At 39.4% G+C, this 16602-nt stretch overlaps 2 protein-coding genes across 3 annotated transcripts; both read right to left on the bottom strand.

The window, feature by feature from the left end:
• Positions 1–7: 7 nt before the first annotated feature.
• On the bottom strand, positions 8–12610 carry hnrnpul1 (heterogeneous nuclear ribonucleoprotein U-like 1). Its single transcript, XM_038694252.1, has 16 exons — positions 12459–12610; positions 11677–11951; positions 10066–10311; positions 8581–8794; positions 8321–8394; positions 7887–8026; positions 7467–7566; positions 7244–7356; positions 6759–7025; positions 6298–6420; positions 6079–6207; positions 3303–3471; positions 2280–2543; positions 1853–2004; positions 1542–1757; positions 8–916 (listed from the first exon to the last, which is right to left on the bottom strand). The coding sequence occupies exons 2-16, from the start codon at positions 11915–11917 to the stop codon at positions 800–802; spliced, it is 2565 nt and encodes an 854-aa protein (XP_038550180.1). The 5' UTR covers positions 11918–11951; positions 12459–12610; the 3' UTR covers positions 8–799.
• A 377-nt stretch (positions 12611–12987) lies between these two features.
• On the bottom strand, positions 12988–15318 carry opa3 (outer mitochondrial membrane lipid metabolism regulator OPA3). Of its 2 annotated transcripts, none has more exons than XM_038692928.1 (2): positions 15139–15318; positions 12988–13951 (listed from the first exon to the last, which is right to left on the bottom strand). In XM_038692928.1, the coding sequence occupies exons 1-2, from the start codon at positions 15278–15280 to the stop codon at positions 13623–13625; spliced, it is 471 nt and encodes a 156-aa protein (XP_038548856.1). In that variant the 5' UTR covers positions 15281–15318; the 3' UTR covers positions 12988–13622. The 2 variants fall into 2 exon arrangements, with proteins under 2 accessions (XP_038548856.1, XP_038548857.1); XM_038692929.1 differs by having other exon boundaries at positions 15061–15190.
• Between the last annotated feature and the right edge of the window lie 1284 nt (positions 15319–16602).

Below are 16602 nucleotides of genomic sequence, written 5' to 3'. Positions count from 1 at the left end.
TAACATCTACAGGTGTATACAATTGCATTTATTGTATAAAGACAAGAAGACAGCTTGGATAATTGGTCATAATCAGATTTTCTTTTCCAGGTAGAAAAAAAATGGGTTTGACAACAGGCTTTAACTACTGGACTTAATGAACACCAATCACGAAGGGATAAAAAAAATATGCACATACAACTACTCAAAGTGGCAAAATATTCTTCTCAATCAAAGACTGGATTAACGCTTAAATACTACAGTATCAACACCTATAAAAAAATGTTCCATGTTTGAAATCTATTAAGAGTAAATAAAATATGCTCACTCGGTAACTGAAAAATAAAGAGCAAGACAGACGAAAGGGCCATGAAGGTAAAAAGCATGCATTTTGTTCTTTAAGCTTCTCAAAACAAGCAAAATTATTCAGGCTTTGCTGTATTTTCCTGCCCTGCCACTTTTTCACACTATGTATCCTAGAAATATGCAATTACCTCTTCAACCTGTAGCAAATGTGGAGTTTGTAATTCAACAGACATCCACATTCAATGCATAATAGATAACATTCATTAAATGTTTAATATCTATCACCTCACAGTCACTGCTTAGAGTAAGACTTCATTCAGTAAAAAAAAAAATGAGAAGACAAACTGTGTACAGTTTGCACGTACATTGATTGGTGAAGAATGAAGGCTACTGTGTTAAACCAGACAGAGACCATTATGGTTGGGGACTTATGTGAGACTGTACAAAATCGATTTGCTGCAGAGGTCAGAGTGTTTAGGACACAGGTGGATGCAGGTACAAATGCAGGGTGAAGCTACTGAGAACCAGAAGATGAGCCTTGGTTGCCCTGTCCAGGGTAGCTGCCGTACTGGCTGTAATACTGGTTCCATTGGTTCTGGTTCTGGTAGTACTGCTGCCACTGCTGAGCATACTGGAGGGAGAACAGAAAGCAAGCACAACAGTGAGAGTATGTTTACATTTTAAACTGCTCCCAAATCTCTATATTTACACCTGCCTTATGCACAGAAGATCATTTTCAGAAGGATGAATACTCAACCCCAAGTCTATCTTATGAGTGTCAAATATTAACACCTGCAGAACATAGCAAGGCTTAAAAAGGTTTGTGGTTAGCTCCCTTGTGCAGGGTTGTGGTTGATTGAGATTTGTCTGTATATTTGGTTTGTGACCAAATGTAGTCATGCGAGACAATTTTACACAGCTAAGCGTGCAACTGACCAATTTAAGCAGTGTATTTAGAAAAAAACATTTTTATACTTACTGCGCATATAGAAAGTACAAAAGGTTCACTAGTTTTTTTTTAAAAAAGGCATTTTTATTGACTTTCCTGCCAGGATATTTTAAATACAATTAATTACTGCTGGCCACAACCACTCTTGTCAGGAAAGACATTCATGGCTGTCTTTTTTTAAATTTTACCCAAACAAGCAGGTTTGGCTCTTTGTGTCATGGTTAGTAGGGTTTTAGCTTGCCAATTGGGGTTCTGGTGATCTAGCCGAGTACAGGTAGACATTAGTGTTTCATTAGTTCTTGACTACCTGCTGATATTGCTGGTTATAGCTCTGTTGCTGCTGCTGCTGCGGCTGTTGCTGCGGCTGTTGCTGTGGCTGTGGCTGCTGGTGGTTGTAGGTCTGGGCAGTGGTAGGTGTCTGGCTGTAGCTCTGGCTGTATCCTGGGTACTGACTGTAGTTGCTGTAGTAATTCTGGTTGTAGCTGCCCTGGCTGTACCCTGGATTGTAGCTCTGGCTGTAGCCCTGGAGTGGAAAGCAAAACACATTAATTTACTATTAAAGTCCGTTTATTTTTATTCCATTTCTAAAATTTTATACATGAAGCTTATGTTAAGTACCTGGCTGTATGCTCCCTTGCTGTAAGGGGCCGGGCGATTGTAGCTTCCTCCTGACTGCTGGTTGCGGTTATATCCACCACCACGTGCATCAGAGCCTCCGTCGCGGTAGCTGTTGCCCCAACGGCTCTGGTTATAGCCGCCCCGATTGTAGCCTGCCAAATAGGCAAAAACTATGTTACGACTGCAATATACATAACATTACTATATAACGAAATACTGGGCCAAATTTTAGCCTCTTGTTTATCATTACATTCAAATCACAGATAAGCATGTGGAAATTATTACAACCTTTTCAAATTTTTAAAGATTGTCAGGGACTTATGTTACAGAAAAAAAATACATATATTTAGCTATGTGACTTGAATTTAACAAACATACATGTCCATGATAAAGACAAAATATAAGTTATGCTGAGTGCTCCACTTACTTCCTCTGTACCCACTGCCTCCGTCTCCACTACGGTTCTGATAGCCACCACGGGACCCATCACGGTTGTCATACCGTTGGAAGCTACCACTGCCGCGGCCGCGGAACCCGCCTTGCCTGTTGTCAAAGCGTTTATCAGGGGGCGGGCCAGCCTTGCGGCCCTCCTCATTGTACTGCTTCAGCAGATTTTCAGCCTCATCTCGCTGCAGCTCAACGAACGTCACCGCTTCCAGGAAGTCGCAAGCCTCAGGGAGAGTAAAGTTGGCTTGGAGAGTGACAGAGGTGACCACAGGAGGAGAAGAGAGAGACAGCCCATCCAGCAAGAAACGGATGGAGAGGAAAAAAAGAGAGAAAGAGAGGGGTAGGGGTTGTAGTGAAGACCAGAGCAGCCACACCACCGGAAGACAAAATGAAAAATAATTACTACCATACATTGACAGTGGAATATCATAGAGAAACTAAGAGCAGATAGATGAAAGCAGATGGCAGGGTAAAGGGAACAAACATCACCTCCAGGAGAACATGGAGGAAAGATTTGTTTAAGCAGACACAGGAGAGGGGGGGTTCAGTAGAGGTGGGGAGGGGGACAAAAAGGACAACTAGAAGGTTGGTGAGAAGAGGAATCAGCACTGCAAACCAAGGACAGCTGATGTATTGATGTTACAAATTAACTTACAACTTCAGCAAGTGACTGCTTGTAAGTTTTCTATTTGGAAACATTATTTTCAGGGAAGCACATTGTGCAATATTAACTCTACAATTAAATGACCTCAACAAGGCCCATGTCTCAGTTTGCAGTGCATTAGAAGTAAGCTGTATGACAAGTGGCAGATAGAGGGCAAAAATAAGGAAGAATCAAATTCATGTGGACTGTTTAAAAAATGTCCAGGTCTGATATCTGGCCAAAGCCTATGATGGGGAAGGGGGGGGAGGGGGCATCTTCCAAGTTTGATTTTAGAGACAACACATAGAAAAGTAAAAAGTAGATCTGGTGTTTTATTTGTTGTTTCCACAGCATTCCTACCTTTCATTTCTAAAACAGCATGATCGGGCACATCCTTCCCCTGCTCATTGGTTTGCTTTAATGTTCGTTCTTTTAAATCCTCGTCCGTGGGACAAATTACAATAGCCTTGCGTTGAAAACCTTCAAAAGGACGCATTTTTCGTCTCCTTGCTGATCCATATACATTTGTCTAGCAATGGTGACAAGAAAGAAGTAGAAGCTTGTTTGTTATTGTTTACTTGTAATGGCTTTCCACTGGAAGGAAGCTGGAACCCTGCAATAATGAAGTGAGAGAGGTTTGGCTTGGATGTCAGTCTACGCTTTTACTCAGGTTCTAATGGCCTCTCATCACTCCACAGACTTACCTCACACACTGTGCATCCAGGTGGCCAGTGACTGCTGATAAATGTTAATGTACACAGAGGGACCCCACAAACATTCAAACTGACTATACTGTACATTAAATCTTTTGCCTAACATTACGACATACGACTTTCAGATCAATAAATTCTAATAGATATTTAAATTGATATTTAAGTAGCTATTGTGCTTTTTCAATTTTGTCTTCATGCAGTGATATCGTGCTGCTAGTAAATGTGTTTTTAAAAGTGTTATTACTGGCTTCTAATGTGAGCAATTGCATCCACCATCTAAATGTAGATCTAACAAATCTAGGATGATAAAATATGTGATGCCCTTGCAATATATTCCAAATGTGCCCTGCAATATTACAGAAAGCATATGTATTGTTCCAATTTTGATTCAGCTTATTCATTCTGGTTCTTACAGAATACTTGTTCAAATTATTTGGATTTTATTCAATAACAAAAATATGGTGAAAGCAAAAGCCACCACACAGATTTAGGCTAATGTTCCATAAATAATGATGTATTAAGATGACGAGTGGTGGTGGATTGTTACATACTAGCAAAAATACAAATATTCTATATCTTGCCAAGTAATACTTGAGTTAGTCACCCCAAGATTAGCCATTTCTAGGGCATTATGACAACTGGGGAAAAAAATGTTGCATTCTTCCTGTTAAATTGCATTAAATGCAAATCCATGCATAAAGAGGATTTGTGATTATATTTTGTTCAATCACTATTGTCATTTGCTTAACCACACTTTAAGTCACTATCTCTAGTTCGCCATATTGCAAAAATAAATATTAAACATGTGTATGGATGTACAGCAGGTTCAAATTTTAGCTTTAAGAAATCGAAAAGTGGAATCACAAATGTTTCTTAACAAAACCTTAATTATTTAAAATTTGCAAGAACAGGATCTTATTTAGCCCAATCAAGAGTTTGTTTTTAACAGGTTAGATTCAGAATTCAAACTGCTACGGATCTACAGTACAAACAAAGTAGACGATAAGATAAGAGAATAAAGTCAGCATCATGGTGTGTAATTCAAATATGGGATTCACCGTCACTAGCAAAGCTCTGAATGGGTGCCCTACTCAAAGTACCAGCTGCAACCAAACAATCTCCCTGTTCACTTATCAGTAACTAGCAGTTTCTACGGTTTCAGGTGTGGTGATGGAGCAGTGGATAAGACGCATGCCTTTGGTGTGAGAGACACAGGTTCAATAATTAATTATATATAATATTTATATTAAATATGTGATGCTCAGCCTACTGTCTTGCAGGCTGTTCTGGTCAAATCTCAGCAGGCAACTGGCTGGCATGAGGACTGTCAGCTGATTAAGCTCGCCCGGGCCCATATGTTCCATCCTGTCTCTCTTCCTAGAGCTGACATCCACTGCGCATCCATTTCTTTTGGTTTGCACTTGAAAAGCGTCCACAGCGCATAAGCCACACATCCATGCACTACTTCCACTGCTGATATGGTTTATCTACACACTTAATTGTTTGATTTGTATGAACCTTAGTATGAGAGTAGTAGTAGGATTTGCAAGAGATGTACTAAAACTATCACTTCCATTAACAACATCTACAAATCAACCACACACCTCTGACAATGCTCAATTATTACAGCAAATTCTCTTTCTGAACCTCCCAGTTTGGATTAAAACTTTGTTATAGCACAATCAATCTCATACAGTAGCATTCTACATCCAAAATAACTTGCTATTCTGATGGGTCCCCCCACACTTACCTCAACTTACCTCATCTTCATACGGACTCAAGTCCCAGTCAAGACAACAGACAGATATAACCTACCTGCACATACTCACAGTGTCCATGGAAAAGACAGTCCACCATTAGACCCACCTACCTTTTTCACATTTACTGAGCACAAGAATCTGAAAATCTAAAAACTGTTAGTCATTACTTACCTTGAGGGTCAATTTAAAAAAATAAATAAAAAAAAATAAAAAAAACACACTCAAAAGTTCCATGTATCTCACTTAAAATAGCTTTTAAAAAAGCTATCAACTCTGTCTTATTAAATTAGCAACAGAAGGTGTTTTTCTTACTCACCAGTCAGAGCTTACTTGTTTCTCAACATCTTTACATAGTCATGGTTTACTTGTACATTGTTGAAATTCACAAGACAAACAATACTGTATTATGACAAGAAATAGCAAGTGCAAATATACTGAGGGATGAAAACATGAAATATTCTGTCACTTATGAGAGCCATTAATCATTTTCTTTTTCAATACATGACAAGAAAGTGACAAGAGGGTGATAAATGCTTCTTCTCTATTCTAAAATACACAGAACCCCCTGAAAGATAAATAAATAGTCCATTAGAGAGTGATTATCAGGGCACATTGACTGACTGTGGCGAGTATCAGAGCAGAGTGTGGGTGAGAGGGCAGTACCTGATCTAGGATGTAGTTGCGTCTCTTGCGGGCAGCGATCTCAATCAGCCTGTTTAGACACTGGGTAGCCTGCTGTATCAGAACATCCCAGCGCCCAGCGTAGTTCTTCTGGCGACGCAGACCCATCACCTGCACAAGCAAAAATAGTCAAATAAGACAATGGTGACCATAAAACCGTGTGAAGTGTGTTTAGTTTTGGGGGTGGTTGTCCAAACTAACCTTCATCTTGTCCATGATGGCATTTGTGCCCAAGATGTTGTACTTCTTCTCAGGGTGAGTCTCTGCATACTTCATGGCCCAAGTGGTCTTTCCGCATGCCGGCAGGCCAACCATCATCAAGATCTGCAATAAGTGAGCAAAGAAAACCGCTTAATTGAGCATAATTATTTTTACTTCACACATCCAGCTGCAATTAAAATCAATCAAAATGTGTGATCTCAAATGTATTCCCTCTATTCAAATTGATCTAAATCTATTAATATGGATCAATTTACTAAGATTTATTCTAAGATTTTAAGACCTTCAAGTATTTTCACCTGTTGATTAGTGTCAGAAAAAACAAAAATGTCTAATTACATCCATAAAAATAAATATCTACCTCATTTTTTGGGCTGCATGTGTGCTGTATCCACTCAGTCACAAAATGCCAAATACTGTTTTATAATGCAATGCTGCCCTACCTCGCATTCAGATTTGGTGGCAGGTCCCTTAGTGCCTCTGATTTTGTGCTCCATGTCAAGATTGTGGATGTAGGTGTATCCTTCTGGTGGGGGAAAGTACGGCTCAGGCTTCTGTCCAAAGTTGAACTCAACAGCACAATTCTTCACCAGGACATGAGGAAACAGGGCACGGCCGGCCAGCGCATCCTTGGTTGTCCGGAAGGCAACACCCAACCACACTCCATTCTTAGAAAAGCCCATCTCCACCTCGTCACCACTGTCAAAGTCCTATTATATCCATGAGGTAGAAAAGAGCACGAGTTCACACCACAGGAATTATAAGTAGTGATTACCATAAATACCATAAATATTTGTTAAACCCACAAAATCGGTTATTAATTAATAACATTGAGGTCCACTTAAAATTATTGCTTTGTAATATAAAACTATTCTTATGTGATGCTATTAAAACATAAAGTAATTGAATTACTGTTGCAATTACTTACAATGTAACAGCCGATGACGTCGTTTTCGCCAAACTTCTCGCCGAAGTCTGCAAACTTACAGTCGGAGGATTTCTTTCCCGTTCCTCCGTAACCAAAGGAAAAGGGCTCCTCACCTGACAGAATGAAATGCATTGTTTCAGTTTCAGGCAACAGCTCTCTTTTGCAGCAAAGTTTCATTCATGTGAAACATCATCTCGACCGATCTGGCTATTGCTCCTCTCACCAAGTTGAGTGCTGCAGTGGTTGAGTGACCATCCAATTCTGACCACATGGGGATCTGGCTCACTACTGGGCAGGTGCTTTACAGGAATTTCCTCATTGATCTGAAAAGTTGGGGACAGACAAATTAGGTCAAAAACAAGCGTGTTAACATTGAGTTCAGGGTTAGGCAGTGTAGGATGTCATCGCCATTCATACCTACATAATAAATAAAGCCTGTCTCGTGTATCAGGGATCATTATGTCACATGTGGACACGGTATATAGAAAAGGCGTATTTTCAGTAGCTCAGTGTTTCACCAGATGAAACCATTAGCTCTGTCAGAAAAGCTAACAGTCATCTTATTGGTTGCATGTGTGAAGCCCACTTCTGTCTAGTTTTAAAACAACCTTGACACTAGAAGAAGATCATTTTTACTCATTACCTTCATCTCATAACACACACGGCCCTGGGTGACACCATGTGAAGCTCGTGCTCCAGCCCACAGATAAGCAAAGCCTTCAATGGTCAGTGGATAACCACTGTAGCGGTCTCGGGACACTTTGAAGTGAAGATCACAGTTGTCTATAAAAAAAATAAAAATAATACATTTTTTTTTAATTTTATATATGTATTTGTTCATCACCTAAACAGAGCGCAAGCACCACTGTGGATGTTGAGTTGTGAATATAGGTCGTAGCTAAAAATATTTGAAAGCCTTTGGAGAGACAATACTATTGTATGATACATTTATAAATGAATTGGAAATTAAAAACACTGAACTGAAATAAAGAAGCTCATGGAGAATGGGAAATGCCTCAAGCTAAGACAGTGAGTTCTCTTTACTTGGGTAGAGATGCATTTTATCCCCTTACTTACATGTATCAATTGTCACAAGGGTGTCATCTATGTTCTCTTCTTCATCTTCAGCAGGGGGCTGTGGTGTGCGTGATCTGTACAATGTCAGCAGAGTATTAAGTTAACAGCATTTACAGCTTCTTTCTTTGACACAATGCATATAATTAGACCAGTCAGTGACTGTACATTTAACTACTGTTGGTGTATATTACTACTACTATTACTGTGCTGATTTAGAACACCAGATAAATGCAAGACATCACAATTTATGATGAGCATACCTCTTGTCCTCGCGGTGCTCATAGTAGCCGTAGCCCCTGCTCTCCTCGTGGGGTCTCTTGCGGCTGTGGTGTCCACCTTTATCAGCTTCCACCTTGACTTGCTCAGCCTGAGCTGTGCCATCTTGCTCGCGCTGATGTTCTGTCTGATGAATATCCTGGTTTCTGTCTCCAGTAGTCTCTGGGTCGTCTTCCACTTTGACTTCCACTTTGACTTCTAAAATGATAATGTACAATGACAGTGACCTACTGCACATGTTCAGTGCTGTAACTATTCAATCAAACTTGATTTAAAAAATGGCTCTGTAATAAATCATATTCTGTGATGTTCAAAAAGGTTCAGTTTTTGCTTACAATGTAGCAAAGAGATTTTTCTCTCATGTCTGTAACTTGGGCTGGACAAAACACACACCATAACTAACTATGGCAGGAATATAGACCTCCTGACAGCGTCATCAGAAATCTGATGGCCAATTATATACCTTCCACACTATTAATCACAGAGCTATTGTACTGCATAATTGAATTGCATAAATCCATTTTGAGTTGTCAGAGACCTGCCCCTGCCACAGATCATGCTGACGCCATATAAGAATTTACAGTAATCAAAAAAAGAGTTGCTTGAATTCTATTGTAAATAAACATTTTGCATAGAGTGCTAAGGTTGCCAAATTTTTACAGTGCATGTCACATAAACGCAACACCCCCCAATTTCACTTCTTTGTTGATGTAATATACTTCATTTCCATGACCCATGATTCTGCTGACAGCACCTGTAATCATCTGCATGCTCTGCTATCTAATGCGATGTGTCATTTCATTTCAGCTCAGGTTGAAGTTGGAGAGATGCTGGGAATGATATAAAGTCTATGTACAAATTACCTTGCAGAATGACATGTGACCACAGTTTGATTTTAGTATGCATTATCTGTTTTTGCCTGAATTTCCAATAAGGTGCTACGATTATTAACATATTTTACTAACACCTGTGGGGAAAGTTGTCCTCTGTATTTGACCCATCTTAACAATTTAGGAGAAGTGGGCAGTCACAGACTGAGCAAACTGCATACCAACTTGCTCTATGGAGGTGACATACTAACCAATGAGTCATTGTGCCAGTGCTAATTTGGCATGCTGTACACTAGTGAACCTTTGCTGTGTCTGTCTCCCTCATTTCTAAACTTTATTTACATCTTCACTACTCTAGTGGTGAACACTTCATAAAGGTAACAATCAAATCAAGGTAATTTAGCTGGAAAACCTGCTGAAAAGCTGAAGGGGGGGTGATGGTTCAGTGGATAAGACGCATGCCTTTTGTGTGAGAGACCCGGGTTCAACTCCCCACTATGACACATCAACCAATCTGTCCCTGAGCAAGACACTTAACCCCTAATTGCTCCAGAGGCATGACACCTCTGACATAAAGAGCAAAGGTAAGTCGCTCTGGATAAAAGTGTCAGCTAAATGAATAAATGCAATGAAAATCACCTTGTTTTTGCTTGACATTCTCCTCTGGCACTGGCTTGGTCTCTTCCTCAGGCATCAGGTCAGATTTGTGTATATCGGCATCTGCTGTGAAGTCAGGCATGCTGTGACCAGAGTCTGAAGCTGGTTGACTTTCATAAGGCTCGCCTTCTGCCTCCTCGTCCTCATAGTAACCGCCTGAATCTCTCCCCTCATCTTCCTCTTGAGGGGCATCATCACCATCTCCTTCACCATAGTCCTCAGCAGCTTCTGCATGTAACAAAAAGGGAGATCTAAAACATTCAGTTCTCACTCTCATAACAATAGAAACATATGAACTTAATGCACTCTTGTGGAACTTGATTTATACTGACAATTTGTTCTCTTTAATTTCTCTTCTGCAAATTTACTTTGACCTCTTTAAGGCTGGGGCGATTCGTCAACATAATCGATTACGTAAATACATCAACACATCCAGTGTGGGATTATCCTGGACGAGCTCCAGCTACAAGACCGCGCCTTTGACCGTCTAAAGTTTGGAGTATTTCAAACAGACACTCAACAACGTGCTGCTCCATGAGCTCTGTGAAGTGGAGCTTCACTGCAGCACAACTGCTGTCCACGAATAGTGAAGCAGCACAAACACGTGAAACGAAAGTATCCCACAGCACTTTGTCTAGACGGCAGCACCGCAAATCGTGTTTACTTTCTGTTGCCACACAAGCACGGCACATTATCAGCACGAGGACACGTAGTATTTCTTCATTGCCTTCATGTTAAGTAATTTCTGCCCCGCTGCTGTCGTGGTAACGTAACGTTACACCGCCAGTCATGTAACAATCGGCTACATTATATCACATTTTCTGTTAACTTAACGGCCACATATGAGCGAGAAAACAGCTGAATCTAATTACAGACAAACTGTGACTGTCTGGACAGTCTGAGAGTCCTTTCAGGTGTTATTATCATACTGCATTACTTAATATTGAAATTAATCCATGTCAGAAACATTTAAGGTTTTAAGTAAAGTAGCCTAATTAATGTCTGTTATTGTTATTATCACAACACATCAGTGATGTGGAAATTTGATTCATTTTAAGATTTGCTGCTATTGTCATTATTCTAATGTGCTTCATCAGGATGATTGAATAAAATATAGATTTATTGATTAGACATGTTTTTGATATTTATTTTGGATAAACTGGTATGTTAATCGAGTAATAGGCAACTTTTCTTTCTTTAGAATAAACAAAATTAGTCGTTAATCAACTTGAAAAATAATCGATATGTACAGCCCTAGACCTCTTTAAATTAAAATGGACAGAAATCCTGATTCCACACAACATATGTAAAAGGTACTTTTTTACCCACAAATAAAAGGGTCAGAACCTGAAGATTTTATGTAATGGGTTAAAAAAACTTTGTCAAATGAATCATTAACTTTAGACCTAAGCAAGTTAACATTTGCATAAAATGTAGGGCTTATCACTGATTTCATGAAGCTTTATTTAAACAGTATGGGTCTGAAAACAATGGATTTGTTAAGTTTAAATGCCACAGATAAACGGTAAATAAGTCAATAACTGATAGGACAACAAAATATCTATTTAAAGAAACAGCATCAATAGGGCTTACCTTGTTGCTCTTCGGCATCCTCGGCATCCTCTCCATCCTCATTGTCTTGGGTGTCCTGGGTGTCCTGGCAGAATTCATCCTCTTGCTCCCCTGGCTCTGAGGCATCAGCTTGAGCTTCAACTTCCAGAGCGGCTTTCAGCCTCTCCACCAGGTCTGCCTTCAGGCCTCTGGTGTCCAGGCCGCGGCGCTGGAGCTCCTCTTTTAATTCGTTGACTTTCAGTTTCTTCACGTCAACACTCATTGTGTTTAGGTTGTGTGTTGTCTTTATTTATTTGCTAACAAAACAGCAAAAACAGAAAATGGTTAAGTACAACTTATACAACATTGCGTCTAACTTTCAAATAGATGTCTGATGGCGGCAGTGTAGTCTCAACCATACAGGCTACATTAGCTGTGTAGCTAACTAGTCTAGCAGCGCTGGATAACGTTACATACTGCACCGTTTTACCTTGTTCCTAAATTTCTACAAACAATGTAATCTCGGGTTTATACCGGCCTTTGCCTATATAACTCTTTGCAAGTAGAACTTCTCACTGGAATGTTTGTTAATGATATTATTCGCTTCAAGATTTCGCTCCGTGGCTAACATTGGTAACCTTCTTAGCCTAGCGTTAGCTAACGTTTCACCAACAACCGATGCAAGAAAAGTAACTTTAATGAGAATATGCAAACTGCAAGCGTCATACAACGTTGCATGCAAATCATGCAGTCAGTGCATTGTTTGCTGAGCTTATAATAGAGTTACGATGCAAAATAAAAACAAAAATAAGTTTGAGGCCTACCTCGTCTCACTCGAGTTGCGCGGGTCAGCCGTGATAGAAGCTTGAGAGACAGTCGCAAGCTACTGCCCTCTAGGGTCGTAGATTAGACCGAAACCTAAAACCGGAAGTTAACAGGACCTGCACACATAACCTACAGGGTTTTATTTTTAGCTGAAATTGTTCTTAAACAGCTATGGGCAGGTATAGTGTCAACTGAACAACTCGTTAGTTTCTTTGCTGAGTTATATTTGAACAGCCGAATCTGAGGGAACCCCGACAACCAGTTGGTACGGTAGTTGTTAGGCATTTGGAACACTCCAAGCAGGAAGTGGTGCAGTGTTTACGTTGAGGTACGCTGGGTAATGTAGTCTTATAAGCCTACCCGCCTAAACTCTGAGGCCTACAGCTCAGTTGGCTTTCATAGTGTTATGTGAAATTTGCCAATATATGCTCCTAAATATGACTCAGTACTGTGGGGATGATTTGAGCTGAAAGTTCAAAAAAAGTTTAGTTTCTTAATTTGTGTGTAATGTCACAAAAAACTCTTTCATTAGACAGCATACCATTTTATTTTACACCATCCTTTCACAATTGTCATCAAATCTAATGCACATGAACCAGAAAAGGGATATACACTGTAAATCATGGTGTATATACAATATGACATATCCATGAAACTATACAGTCCATGGGGCAAACACTCAAAAAATAATCCAATGTTTGTTCTTATTGTCTGTTTTTGACCTTCGATCAAGTGCAGAAAATGTTTCTCATATATGAAATTAAAGGATTAAGGAACATGATGACCACTGAAATAAACATAAAGTAATATGCTGGAGCTGTTATGAAATATATTACCTTTAGAGTCGCCGTGGCCTTTTACTGTAAATCTTAATATGCAGTCAACTTTTTAATGTTCATGCAAGATCAACAATAGAAATACACTATGAATATCATAGCAATCCCCCTTTACAACTAGTTGCTCAAAACATGAGCTAATGATAACACCCAAATCCACAGTGCACTGATTTGCTTATGTCCACCCTATTTAATGGGCATGGGACAGAGTGCGAAGCAGGGTCATTATCAGGCTGTACATATGGCAGTACATTGTTTCTGCACTGTTGTTCTCTCACACACAGGCCGCTACAGAGGGCCACATCATAAAGCAGAGAACTCATTTAATCACTTTTTTTCGGGAACAGGAAAGGACAGCAGTTGCCTGTTGACCTCTCTAATCTGAGCATCTAGAGTCTCTGTGGTTAATGTCAGTTCTGCTAGTTGAGTCTGTAGGCTTGCGATGGTGTCATTCAGCTCCTCTTCTTTGCGGCGAGAGTTAGAAGCCTGCCTGCTGTACTCCAGCACCATACATCCACCACCAACAAGGAAGATGATTGCCTCTCCCAGCAACTCTGCACCCAGCTCTGCAGCCGCCTCCTCATTCAGGGGCTTAATAACAGAACCCCGAAAGCCCATGATCCTCATCTTTGTTCTCATCTCAATCCAATGGTAAACTGTGAGGACAAAGAAAATACAGTGCACAGTTCCTTGTCAGACTTTCAATATGATATTTGGGTGTAGAGCTGCAATGATTAATCAATTAGTTGTCAACTAATTAATTAATCACCAACTATTTTGATAGAAATAATTCAAAATTCTCTAATACCAGCTTCAATGTGAATGTTTTCTGTGTAACAATGTATCGATTAATCGAGAAAACAATCAACAATAAAAAAAATCATTGGTTGCAGTACTATTTGGGTATTGCTTACAGGTGAACAGTTCGAAATACGAAGTGAGAATGTAGCTAGATGCACACATACAGTTTGTCTTGTAAATGCAATGTAATGTACAATTGCCACGGCAAGTTTGTGATGAGCTTAGTGCACACTTAACCTCTTAAGGCTAGTTTTTGATATCATTTTGCACTCTGGACCTGAGACCAATACCTACACAAACACCACCAGCTGTGAAGTGCAATCTGTTTCTAAATACATGGAAATACTAATTCTTAATAATCAGTGTCCAGGTAGCATTTGGCTGCGATTGTTCATGTTCCCACGTTATTGTCAATTTTACCAAAGGTTTCTTAATCTGACAAAAGAGCTCTGTCAACCCAGAGTGACAGATTTCTTTGAAAGATCAATACCCAATATTTCTCTATTTATTTTTAATAAAAAGGGATACTTTCATGCTGTCACCAAGAGTATGATTTTGGAAAGAGTTGCTTTCCTTTTAATGTGCTACTGTGTCTAGACTAGTGTAAATCTTTAGAATATGAATTAATGTTAGAGCTAAGCGGCTATTTCGAGCCATGACTTCTGATAAGCGCACAGTAATAACATTGAACATAATTAGCTTAACCTTCCACTTTGGCAGTGTTTACTGTGCATAAAACAGAGATAATGTGTCTTAACAACAGAGCAATTCGATGTTATATTCTGAACAGGACGTGGGGTGAAAGACTAACGTTAACTGTCCTGTTAAGATAGCAAAGTATTCACAGAATATGTTCAATGACAGACTTCGAGCTTGCCTGGCTACTATTGGTCGACTAGACAAACCCATGGATATAATTGGGTAAGCGGTCTAGACAAGTGCAATGTCATTGGTTGTTGCAGACCTCCTCGCTTTATCCCTCGTCCGGATGTCTGACACTGAAATCTAGCGGTCATTGGCAGCCGTTATCTCGGTTACTCACGCTGTGCCGGCGGCAGACAGACGTAATTCTTAAAGAACTCGCTTCTCCGGGCTCCCGCTTTTATTCGGTTCGCTACAGGCTTGCTCATTTGCCTCACTCCGAGGTAGAGGAGCTTGGCGATAGGGAAAGCACCGACAACCATCTTGGCGGAAACGCTTCCCCGCTGTAGGGCGGAGCACTTTGAGATGACGTAATGACGTTAATGATTGACAAGCTCAGTCACGAATCCGCCCACGTGTATTGTAAAATGAGCAATATTAAGACATCCGGCATAAAAATACAACAATCTTCTTTTACACATAGTTTTATAATAGCACAATGACAGTTGACCAACTACTTCATCAAAAAGGCAAATTAAATATTTTAAAGAAATTCAAAATACCATAGTTGTATGCCATTGTTTAGAAAGTGTCCTTACTTCTACATACCTCTGGTGCTGTAGATCTAACTTTTAATGTTGTGTGGGAAACATTTATATTGGTGATACAAATATGAGAAGTGCTCTAGCAAAACTATTAGGATCACACTTATGTTACTCTCCCTTCATCTACATGTTGTTGGTTTTTTTTGTCTTATTTATTTAATGATGCAGCCTACATTGGAAGAACATATGGGAAACTGTGATAAATAGTCTACTGTCTCCATAATAAACTTAAGGAAGTGTCTTTCAGGATATTACATAGAATTTACTCAGTAAAATGTGTGTTAGAAAGATTCTAACTAAATGTGAATAATAGCTAAGTGTTTCTGTGGACTAGAAAACGGATATATTATTCTCCATCTACTTTTTCACTGTTTATATATGTAATGCTATATTTTAGTCAAGCGACATAATGTAGGCCACAGGTTTTCAAAGTCTGAGACTGTAGGAAAAATGTGCTCCTGCTACAGTTTACCTGGTCAGTTTTGCTCAAGTCCTGGATGCATAAGGGATCATGATTAATATAATATATATAGGCTATTGTATATCCCCTTTTGATAATTAATATAATAACTAATAAAATATTTTTTTAGCCTGCCATGAAACTGTTTGGAGCCCCCCCTGGGGAGGCCTGCCTCCCAAATTCCATATTCATGAGAAAAATGGTCAGGAACCGAGCCAACTTTCATGCACTTTATTGATAATTCATACAACACAGAACCATTTTATCACATGTTAAAATAAAAAAGGTTAGACATTTAAGTTATGAAACTATGATACAACAATATGAGCAATCCTGGGCACTGTAAATGTAAAAAAAAAAATAGTTTATGACATTTTTCCAATTGTTAGTTTTGTCTGTGTATCTGCTTATAGCCTATGTTTAGAATAAAGAAAGTATCCCTATAAAAATATAAATAAATAACCCGCTCACGTGTGCAAATAACGAGGCCAATGCTCTATTAATTGACTAACTATTTTAATAAAGTGAATTTACGTGAGGCCAGGTGGATACTGACATTTCATTGGATGAGGTCTATTGT

The sequence above is a fragment of the Micropterus salmoides genome, unplaced genomic scaffold (assembly GCF_014851395.1).
Source record: "Micropterus salmoides isolate LMB-PRFRI ecotype aquatic unplaced genomic scaffold, ASM1485139v1 Ms_hic_scaffold_3, whole genome shotgun sequence".
NCBI classification, from domain to species: Eukaryota; Metazoa; Chordata; class Actinopteri; order Centrarchiformes; family Centrarchidae; genus Micropterus; species Micropterus salmoides.
This window is presented reverse-complemented; position numbering and strand designations above follow the sequence as displayed.